Genomic DNA, 11,858 nt, shown 5'->3' with positions numbered 1-11,858 from the left:
CCACTACGTACGAGTTTCTCGCGCGCCCTATTTTTACTCATCCACTACCTACGAGTAAGGTTGGGAATAGGTCATGCGGCCTACAGGGGCCTTCGGTCTGGCCTGGCCTGGTTATTAAAAATGCCAGGCTTAGGCTTTGAAAACGGCCTGTTTACAAAAATAGGCCAGGCTTAGGCTTCTAAAAAGGCCTACGAAGCCTGATAGGCCGGCCTGTTTATAATAATTATTATTTATATAATATTATTATTTATATATTATAAAAAAATATTATTTATATAAATACAAAATATCAGAGAATTTTTTTTTTGACAAAACAGATAAAATATATTTATTTTATTAGTTTTTAATTATTGTGCTAATCATATTATTATATTTTTCTTAATGTTGTAGAAATTATAAAAATTTAAATTTGAACTTTTTAAGGCCTGTTTAGCCTATTTAAAAAGACTATATAGAGAAACTTTAATGTAACACAGGCTTTTAAGTAGGCTACAAGGTCAGGCCAGGCTTTTAAAAGGCTCAGGCCAGGCCAAAAAAGATAACATTTGATAGGCCGCAGGCCAGGCTCAGGTCTGAAGAAAAATTGTAGGTCAGGCTCAGGCCTATCAAGGCCTGGCCTAGCTTGTTACCAACCCTACCTACAAGTTTCTCGTGCCCTATTTTTACACATCCGCTACTTACGAGTTTCTCGTGCATCATATTTTTACCCATCCGCTACCTACGACTTTCTCGCGCGCCCTATTTTTACTCATCCGCTACGTACGAGTTTCTCGCGTGTCCTATTTTTTACTCATCCGCTACCTACGAGTTTCTTGGGTGCCCTATTTTTACTCATCTGCTACTTAAGTAGCGGACTGTGTTTTATAATTTATATTACAAACTAATTTCAAATCATCCAAAACAAATTATTTATATTTATATTTTATTTTATTTTTTAAATTTTATTTTTTTCGGGCTTGCGGGCCGCGCCATTCGGGCTAGCCCATATTTTAATCGGACTTTGTTGGGCCAGCTAAAAAGCTCGGAAATAATTCGGGCTAGGATTTTTCAAAGCCCGAGCCCGGAAAAAAATTGGGTTTGGCGGGCCGGCACATTCGGGCTAGCCCATTTTGACAGCTCTAGCGCCCATGCAAAGGGTGCCTCCTATTTTTACTTTTTTTTTTTACATATTTTTTTTTAATATAAGGGTGCTAACTGTTCGGTTTAGATCGGTTTTGAAGAAAAAATTCACCGGATTTAAAAATTAGTTTATTTACGGTTCAGTTCTGTTTTGAATGACAAATATAAAAAAAATCCAATATGATCCGATCCAATTTTATGTGGTTTAATTTGGATCGGTTTTTGGATATCCAAATCGTAAACTTTTTTATTAAATATTTATATTATAAAAAAAATTATGTTTTTTTTCCGTTTTCTTTTGTCGGAAATAGGGGATGCTCGCTATTCGGGTTGGATGAGTTTCGAACTAAAAGTTCATCCGACCCAAAAAAAATTATTCACGGATCGGTTTGATTTTGTATGACAAATAAATAAAAGATCCAATCTGATCAGACTAATTCAAGGAGAAAACACCTGATAGTCCCAATAGACTCCCTTAAGGAGGATAACCTTAGTTCTACTAATTTAAGGAGAAAACACCTAACAGTCGCAATACAAATGATTAACAATTAAGCAAATACATAGATGTATATATAAAACATTAAATTAACCCACTTATTATATCTTATTTTGCTTATCCTACTCACATTTCTCAATGCTTATAGGATCTAGAATTAGTATATCAATGGAGTCTTTCATCAATTCCCCATTTGTATATTTATCTTGAAAGTTTTCGTATACAAATTCAGATGCTCGCGCCACATTAAGAATACTTTCAAGCACTGGACTTGGGATGTCTAAGTTGAGGCACTCTTCATTCATAACTATCCAATAATCTTCAATATCTTTGAAAATGAATTTATAAGCTTCTTGTAGTGACATGTCATACTGCTTCATGCAACATTCAACTGAAGAAGCAACATGCACTCTTTGCTGCTCAAACTATAAATATAAAGCAAAAGCCTCGTTAGATACTCTTCAATTTTATATTAAGTGTAAAAACGTTTTGCTCAATACTATTCAAAGGGCCATTACTAGTAGATGAGGCCAAAAGGAATAAAAAAGAAATTCTTATGTTTAAAGTAGACTTTGAAAAGGCGTATGACTCAGTTGATTGGGAGTTTCTTGATTTTGTCATGCTAAAGATTGGTTTCCATGAGAAGTGGAGAAGGTGGATATCTGAATGCTTAAAGTCAGCCTCAATCTCTGTGTTGGTAAATGGAAGCCCCACGAAGGAGTTTGGTATGGGTCGCGGGTTGAGACAACAAGGGGACCCAATGTCTCTGTTTCTCTTTCTTATTGCAGCTGAAGGGTTTAACCTCTTGATGAGGAAAGCATTGGAGTTGGGTAAGTTCTCCGGTTTCAAATTTGAGAGGGGAGAGGAATATTTTTAGCATCTTCAATACGCAGATGGCACCTTAATAATTGGAGAGAAGAGCTGGAGCAATATTCCTATAATTAAGGCAAACCTTCTGCTGTTTGAATTAATATCTGGGCTAAAAGTCAATTTTCATAAATGTCTTCTGGTAGGGATTAATATTGATCAGAATTGGTTGGAAGAAGCTGCGAATATATTAAATTGCAAAATAGGAAGTACTCCCTTCAAATATCTTGGCTTACTGATTGGTGCTAATCCGCGAAGATTATCAACATGGCAGCCAGTGATAGATTCAGTGAGATCCAGATTGTCAAGTTGGAAGCATAAACAGTTGTCCATCGGTGGTCGTGTGGTAATATCAAAATCAGTCTTGTCAGGTATTCCAGTCTATTTCCTCTATTTTTTTCAAGGCTCCGTCAGGTATAATTTCTAAACTTGAATCTTTGTTCAAGAATTTTTTATGGGGAGGGATTGAGAATGAGAGAAAAATAAATTGGGTAAAATGGGACAAATTTTGTAGGCCATTAGATGAGGGTGGGTTGGGGATAAAAAATTTGAGGGCTTTGGCACTCTTAGGTAAATGGGTATGGAAATTAAAATCTAAAAGTGAAGGGTTGTGGCTGAGAGCTCTGTCAAATAGATATGGAGTGTTTGGGGAAGGTATTAGGGAAGGTGGAAATGGTAGTTCTTGTTGGTGGAAAGACATTAATAGCGTAGAGAGTGATATTCAGGAGTTTCCAAATGGATACTCGGTGAAGGATGCCTATAATTCTATTATGGCTGGAGCCCAACGTGTGTCAAGCCCATCTTGGGCGAGAGCTTGACACAAGTTGGTTCCGCCGAAAGTGTCATGCTTAGTATGGAGAATTTTCCATAATAGAATAGCTACTAAAGATAATTTAGTTAGGAGAGGGGTCTTTAGTCAAGGGGCAACCCAATGTGTTGGAAATTGTGGGATGGAAGAATCGTTATCTCATCTTTTTTTCGAGTGTCCAACTTTTGCAGGTCTGTGGTATAATGTTAGCAGGTGGCTTGGATGCTATTCAGCTTTACATAACGAAGCAATGGCTCATCTAGACCAATCTGAAGGTCTGGTCAGCAGCGGAAGAGTAGTTTCTTCAAGAGTCAGTGTGATTTGGTTTGCTGATATGTGGATCATTTGGAAATCAAGAAATGAAAAGGTGTTTAAAATCAAGGATATTTGCTTGGATAAGATGGTTGAAGAGGTGAAAAGATATTCATGGAATTGGTTAAATCTCAAATCAAATAGCATAGATTATGGCATTGCTCAATGGTACTTGAATCCTAGAGCATGTCTAAGATGTGTGGATGTTTGACTTGTAGCAGCTCGAGGTTGTTTTAGTAAGTTGCCGGTATAGTATTTGGTGGTTTTTTATCCACAAAACTCAGTTGGATTTGGTGTTCTCTTGTTTAGTGTCGTTTCGGTTGATCTCACGATCCTTGCTCGTTTGGCTTCAATCTGAGAATTTGTTGCTTTCTTTTTCTCGAATTCTGAAGCCCTTTTGGTGTCTTGGAACGAGATCCTGATTTGATACTAATTAAGTTCTCGCCTTTCAGCTGGATCTGGTGGTGTTTTGTTGCTCTGGAGCTAGTTTCGTTTTTACCGGAAGGGTGTTCGCTCTAGTTGTATTTAGCATCGGAAGCTGATAGTTCTTTAGCTTCTCCATTGTTGTATTGGCTGTTATTTATGTCGTTTCTACCCTGTTGTATTGGCATAGAATTATGGGGAAGGTGTGTCAAGGTTTAGATATCTAGTAAAGGGGTTTACTGCCTATGTATAATGATCGAATTTTAGGATGTGCTTGTATTGTTTTGGGCATGCCTTATGCCTTATTTAATCCAATTCCTTTTCTTTTGAAAAAAAAATTAATTAATTACTATAGAAGAAGAGGTGGAAAAACCGTAACGGAGAAATCATTATATTCAACAAAACAATTCTATAAAATCAGTAACAGAAGCATACAAAAATTCTTACAAAATCCAGCAACAAGTTTAACCAACATTCAGCAGATAATTATAGTTAAAAATTCAGTAAAAAAACAACTCATTAATTTAAAAATCAATAACAAAAAATGAAACAAGAACACATTTGTGAAAAGACAAATCATCAACAACTTCAAACAGATGTCAAACATATTTGGGAATGGGAGCGTTTCGGACAAGAAAATAATTGAAAGGCTTAAATGCACTTTTGGTCCCCTATTTTCAAAAAAATGAAGTTTTGGTCCCCTATTTTAAAAACCAACTTTTTAGTCCCCCTATTTTCATTTTTTTTGAGTTTTGATCCCCATCCTATTTTGTGCTTAATTTTATTGATGTGGCCTTGTAACTAATGACGTGACAACATTCATGTGGACAAATTTAATATCCATGTCATTATTATATATTTTTAAATTCAATAAAACTTTATTTATAAAATATTTTAATTGTTAGAATTATATATTCAACTGAAATAATAATCGTTAAATCTTATAAAATATGAAATTTGAAACCCTAATTATCAAACCTTCAACTACTAGAATTTTATTAACCGTCGAAGAGAATCCTTCCTTATGAATTTCACTAATCCTATGGTTTCCGTTCAAACTCAACAATTTTTGGATTTTTAAAAACGAAAAGAAATTAGAGATGATTTTGTGTTTCAATAGAAATTACTCATACTCTTTAAACTATCTATGACTTTGGATGAGTTTGAATGAAAATCCCAAAATTGTTTTAAGTTTGAAGTTTAATTCTAGATTGGTTTTATATAAAGTTGGATGATGATGAAAGTTGAAGGTTCTTGAAATACAAAACTTGCTTTCAATATGCAATTGTTTGATATGAATCAAAGAGGATCATGTTCATGTTGTGATTGTTTGTTTTTTCTTAGGTTTAATAAATTAGAGGTTGTGAATTTTTGGATTTTTTTATTTTAATGAACTTTCTTAGGTTTAATTAAATTTTTAATTATATATATATACACGTAGGATAATTACACTTGAATGGAAGGCAAACGGGCAACAAGCTGCGCCGCTAACCAATCTTTTATTAATTAAATTATTTTATAAAATAAGTTTTATTGAATTAAAAACAAATAATGACATGGATATTAAATTTGTCCACGTGGACGCCGATATGCATTAGTGACAATGCCACATCAACAAAATTAGCCTTAAAATGGAATGGGGGATCAAAATTTTAAAAAAATAAAAAAATTGGGGGACTAAAAAGTTGGTTTTTAAAATAGGGAACTTCATTTTTTTGAAAATAGAGGGATCAAAAGTGCATTTAAGCCTAATTGAAATTAATTATTGTACGTTCCATTATATATTTTCATAGTGTAACGTTATTAAAAATAGTGCAATGAATTGTCATATTTATATATAAAAATTATTCAATCTTTTTATTTTTAAAAATAGTGCGATGAATTATCATATTTATTTATAAAAATTATTCAATTTTTTTATTTTCTTAAAAATAGTATAACTTATTTTAACTATAAAAATATTTAACGATCAAATGACAAAACTTTTAGTATTTTCATAAAAAATATTTCAAAAAACCATAACACTGGTGGGTCAGTGGTTTTTTGGGTTGGGTCTGGTTTTACCCGAAACCCGATTTTTTCATGGGTTTTTCACTTTTAAAATCCATATTCACCCAATTACCCGACCCAACCCAATTTTTTGGGTTGGATTAGGTGAGTTTGACCGGATTGACCGAATTTGTCCAATTCATGTACACTCCTAATCAACATGAACACAAAATATAAAACTAACATACCTTATGTGAGCCCATGTCATCCACGAGTCTGGCAATAGTTGATGTAGCATCTATGATTTTAGGATCGCTGAAAATCCAATCAAGCAACTCTTTGTTTGAAAATTCTCCAAGCCCAATAAAAGATAATAGTAGAAGTGGGAGTGCAGAAGACTTAATTCCATTAGCCTTGTATTCATCATATGTTGGAATATATCCTTCATTGCACCATTTTGCTTCAATCAAGTAGGCATTTGCCAATTTATAAAACTAATAAAAGAAAAGAAAAATATTTATCATATAATTATTTGAAAGATGAAAATTATGAGCATGGGATTAGTTATGGAATTTGGAAGCCTACATCTTCTTTAACATAGTCTAAAAGCAAACTTAATTTTCCACTTTCAAGAATTGTTGCCTCATACTCATCCCACAATTCTAAAATTGTAGTAAATACAACTTTCATGCACTCTGGAAGGGATTGAATGAGATTAATATCCCATCTGAAATTCACAAAGGAAAAAAATGATTATATAATGAGTAAAAGGAAAGTATATATATATATATATATATATATATATATATATATATATATATATATATATATATATATAATGAATTGTATTATAAATTCATATACATGACTAGTGTAAAGAATTTTTATACCGTCAATCATTCATAACCATCATATCATTATTATTGTTTGACATTAATGTAATTATCACTTTTAAAGTCATTTATATAGTTGGTGGTCATTAGTTGAGCCCATTAGTTGTCACAGCATAATTAATGAGCACATTAGTTGTATTGCGCTACTGCACGCACCGCAACCGCCAATATATATAGGGATTCGGGTTCTGTGCAGTCACATATCAGTGACTGCATACAGTCAACAACTTTATAGCCATTTGATCTAAATCGAACGGTCCTTATTTAGTGATAAAATCTAAATTGGACGGTCCAGATGACATGACTGCACCAAGCAGTGACTGCTCTCAATCCAAATCGCCAATATAGTACTCATACTAAAATTACTTTGCTAGATTCCTTTTTCTTTACACTGCATCGTAGATGTAGGAGTTACTTTAAATGCATTAGATATATGTTAAAGTTAAAAGAGTTGATAATGAGATATACAGAATAAATTCACATTGAAACAATTGCATGGAATACTATGTTACACAAATAGTATATTAAAATTAAATTTTCGAGAAAATAAAAATCATGTGATTTAATTGAGAAAAGATATTATAGAATATTTGAATAGATTGAAATCAACCTTTGGATGGCCTGTGTAAAAATTTCAAGTTCTTCAACCGTGGCAAAGGCATCATAAGTATCATCTAAAAGAGAAATACATAATATCAACTTTGACCCTAACTTTCTTGCCGTGCTATTTCTAGGCTCATAAGAAAAAGCCAATAGCCAAAAGTAACCCTCAACAACTCTATCCCTTGCGTAAGGGACTTTTGTCCCAAAATCTGATTTATTCCACCACCTGTAAAATAATACCTTATAAATTTGTATAACATATGAAAATATAAAAATATCAATAAAAAAATTTGTATATAGAAATATCTATAAAATAAGAAATCACTTTTCTATTAAAGTTTTTTTTAAAAAAAAAACAATTTATTCCACTTTTTAGAAGTTTTTATCTGTTTATTAAATATTTTAAAAAAATAAGAATATGAAGAAAAAAATTTAAAAGGTGCTCCAAATGAGAAGCTGTTTTTAATAGTTTCTCCAAAAAAAATATTGTTGACAACTGATTTTTTTAATAAACATAAAACAACTTCTTAAAATAGTAATTTTGATGTTCAATAATTTAGAGATTAGTTTTTAAAGATTTTATAGAAAAGTAAAATTTACTTTGTGTTTGTTTATTTTAATAATTTTTTTAATAAAATAACCTTTAATGTCCATTTGTTACAAATTAAAAAAAAAAATAGTGATTTTAATATTCAATAATTTATAAATTAATTTTTAGAGATTTTATAAAAAAAAAAAGTAAAATTTACTTTGTATTTGTTTATTGTAATCAAATTTACCTTTTTTTAAAAAAAATATCTTGTTTGTTTGGATACAAATGTGAAAGTAATTTTTTTAATTACAAAATAACCTCCACCTTTTAACAATTATTTTCTCTCTCCTCTAAAAAATCTTTTTTTTTGAAGCATAAAAAATCTATTATTTGAGAAGCTACTTTTTGCAGCTTCTCATTTGTAGCTATTTTCTGATTATTTTTAGATTCTAATTTTTTTTTAAATTGTAACAAACGGATGCAATATTTTTGAAAGTGATTATTTTTATAAGGAAAAAATAAATTCTTAAAAAAGCTGTAACAAACAGAAAAGGTGTAGAATATTTTAGAGTCTTTGTGATACTTACTTGGTGATACTCCCGATTTCTTTTTGGTACATTTTCTGCATCATGTTGAAATCTACTTTTGCAAAATTCAAAAGAACTTCATTTTGAGAAGGTTCTTTACCTAATGAAGAAATGTAACTCCTTGTTTCCAACCTAGGAACTCCCTTGTGAAGAGGAGTTTTTAAGCAGCGACGTATTTGTGTGCCAAGAAAAGGACTAATCAATTGATCATTGGTGATGATCAAGGAATTAAGATGAGTGTATGTGAAATCAAGTGCTTCATCTAATATAACTTCACCATGAATCCTTAATTGTGCGGCTTCATACAAGCTCCATATTCCTCGTACATCTTTGGAAAGCTTTTCATCGAAGTTTTTTTTATTTCTTTTGAATTTTTGAAATATCTCTGTCGAAATTCACCCACAAAATTAATATTGTAACCTTATGTTATGAATATTGTAACATCATATTTCAACCACAAAAACTTTCTATATACCTACCCGGTGAAATATGATGTCCTTTTTGCCTAAGCAAACGAAATGCTAACGCAAGAAAGTGAAGATCTCCTTCTTTATTGATTATTTCCTTATTGTTAGTAAAATTATTGTGGATTTGTTCTAATACTTGATCAATTTCACTTTCAAAATGATAAGATATTCCCAAACGATTCAATGAGTCAATCAAGTTTAGTTGTTGTCCGATATCATTCTTGAAAGATAGAAAAATATTTTTCACTTCTTTTAGCATTTGTTCTTGTTGCTTCACGTCATTGATGATTTCCTGCAATTAATTATATATATAGTCGCAAGGAAACAAGGTGTTACATATGAAAAATATTTTGGTGCCGATGATTCAAATAGGTTGAAACTAGAAGAAATATAAAAATAATATAACAAAAAAAAATGGCAAATTCTATGGTACATTGGATGATTTCTAATGTAGCGGTACATCAAGTCATTAAATTAGTAGATAAATGAATATTTTTTAAGAGAAATCATGTTTTATATCATTAAAAACATTATATAATAAGATTCTACAAAAAAAAAATATTATAATAAGAGAATATTATTTATCAAAACTGTCAAAAATATAAAATTTGATATTTTCTTAATTTTATTCCTAATAATCGTCAATATTGAATTTTTTTAATGAAAAAATGTTAAAAAATCAGTATCATACATATAAACAATGAAATTGTGTTTTTTCTTATAATATTATTATCTCTAAAATACAATAATCGGCTAATAAATTTTTAATTCCTAAAAATAATTACTAATTTATCAATTTAACGACTTAATGTACCGGTACATTCAAATTATTCGAATGTACCGTAGAAGATCCCAAAAAAAATTGAGTTAAGTTGCAAAATGATCCAAAAAGACATAGATTCATTTATTTTTAAACGAATAGAAAATGGTTTTTTTATCTAAAGTAAAAATGTGTAGCTTACTATAGCTAATGCACACTTTTACTTTTACACTGTGTTTGGATGTTCAAAGAAATAGGAAAGAAAGAAATAGTGAAGAGAGAAATAAAAAAGATAGAAATAAGAGAGAAGTTGAGTGGAAATTCTATATTGTTTGGATGAATAGAAATAGAGAAGAGGATGAGTAGAAATATGAATAGAGAGAAATTAATAAAAATGAAAAAGACTAATTTATCCTTCATATTTAAAAAAATAAAAAATAAAGTTGAATATTAAAACTAAAAAAAATAAAATAAGGAGAAGGACATTGTGGGAAAATGCATCTCTCCACTCCTTCAATTCACAAATCTCACCTATTGAGGAGAGATTTCTTTTGGCATGGGACCCACCTAAAAAATTTCTCTCTCTCCTTATTTCTCCCTTTATCCAAACTAAAGAAATACCTTATTTCTTTACTATTTCTCTCTTCTTTATTTCTCTCTCTCATAAATCTATCAAAACAAACATAGTGTTAAAGTGAATAGCATTACCGTTGATTCAGAATCAGAATCATATTGAAGAAAAAAATCTCCCCAAACGCTAGGACGAAAATTTGTATTTGGTCGCTTGATGTATGGGACTGCATGTTGGCTTGAATCAACTGGTAGGGAAGTTGACATTGTCTTAGATTCTATTCTATGATGATAAACTGGTGTGATGGTATCAAAGTTGGAGACTAGTTTTTGTGAGCATAAGCGATTATTGGCCTAGCAATATAAATACTACTCAAAATATTGTTGATCAAATTTCTAAATTTTTATTAAAAAATATACACGGAATTATTATTTGTGACGGATACATAAAAAATTGGATAATTTATCATTGATAATTATAATCAAATTTATTCATTTAATAAGTTCACTACAAGAAAAAACGTGATTTGCTACCATAATTTTGCTAAAAAACGTGTTCCTTGTTAATTTCAAGTATATTGACAACCAATTGACAGAAAATAATTTCAAGTATATTAAAACGTTTTACAAAAAATAGCACAATAGTTTCACTTATATTTTAACAATATTAATTATATATCAAATTTTTAAATATTTTATTCTAAATAAATTTTCTACCATAATATAATGACAAACTTAAATATTAAATAAAAGTCAATGATCCATGAGAATTCACGGGTCTTTAAACTAGTAATTGAACAAAATATATGGAAATAAATAAATTAAAAAATGGATTAATAGGGTGTTGAACCCCACAACTTTGAGCACAAAAACAAAATCCAAGGCTGTTACAAACCACTAGGCCAACATGCATCTCTAATTAATATGATATCAATAGTGTTGAACCCCACAACTTTGAGCACAAAAACAAAATCCAAGGCTGCTTGATTGTCTCTCGTGCAGTTTCCACTGCAGGGAGTCCGGTGAAGATCCCAACCCTTGAATTCATCTTTTTTTTTTGTTCATTTCTCTCTCTTGCCTAAATCAATGGATGAAATTTGACTGGACATTTATTTCACGGGAGACAATATGCTCCCAATTAATATGAGATCAAAAAATTTATAAGTATTAATTGTCTCACTATAATATTTTTCAAAAAAATTTGGGACGGGTCGTGGCCTTGTCGAGCCCAAGCTCAGCTCCACCTCTAATTATCAACAAATTTGATATTACAATCAACTTTTATAATCTCCATAATTTTCTCAATAAAGTCTTATATTTAAGAACAAAATAGTAGATTTTAAAATATATTATTTGTTATTTGTATATTTTACCCTGCTTTCAACCATCATATAATTATGCTTCCTCTATGTTTTATTTTCAATCAAGAATC

General features: G+C 30.7%; 1 protein-coding gene across 1 annotated transcript; it reads right to left on the bottom strand.

The window, feature by feature from the left end:
• Positions 1-1,576: 1,576 nt before the first annotated feature.
• Positions 1,577-10,778, bottom strand: LOC123919507 (probable terpene synthase 2). The gene is made up of 7 exons (XM_045971423.1): positions 10,565-10,778; positions 9,109-9,388; positions 8,630-9,014; positions 7,518-7,736; positions 6,600-6,741; positions 6,263-6,508; positions 1,577-2,040 (listed from the first exon to the last, which is right to left on the bottom strand). Exons 1-7 carry the CDS (start codon positions 10,691-10,693, stop codon positions 1,738-1,740), a joined length of 1,704 nt encoding a protein of 567 aa, XP_045827379.1. The 5' UTR covers positions 10,694-10,778; the 3' UTR covers positions 1,577-1,737.
• Positions 10,779-11,858: the final 1,080 nt, after the last annotated feature.

Source organism: Trifolium pratense, linkage group LG4 (genome assembly GCF_020283565.1).
Source record: "Trifolium pratense cultivar HEN17-A07 linkage group LG4, ARS_RC_1.1, whole genome shotgun sequence".
NCBI lineage: Eukaryota > Viridiplantae > Streptophyta > Magnoliopsida > Fabales > Fabaceae > Trifolium > Trifolium pratense.
Note: the sequence above shows the minus strand (reverse complement) of the source record. Positions and strands in the feature narration are given on the sequence as shown.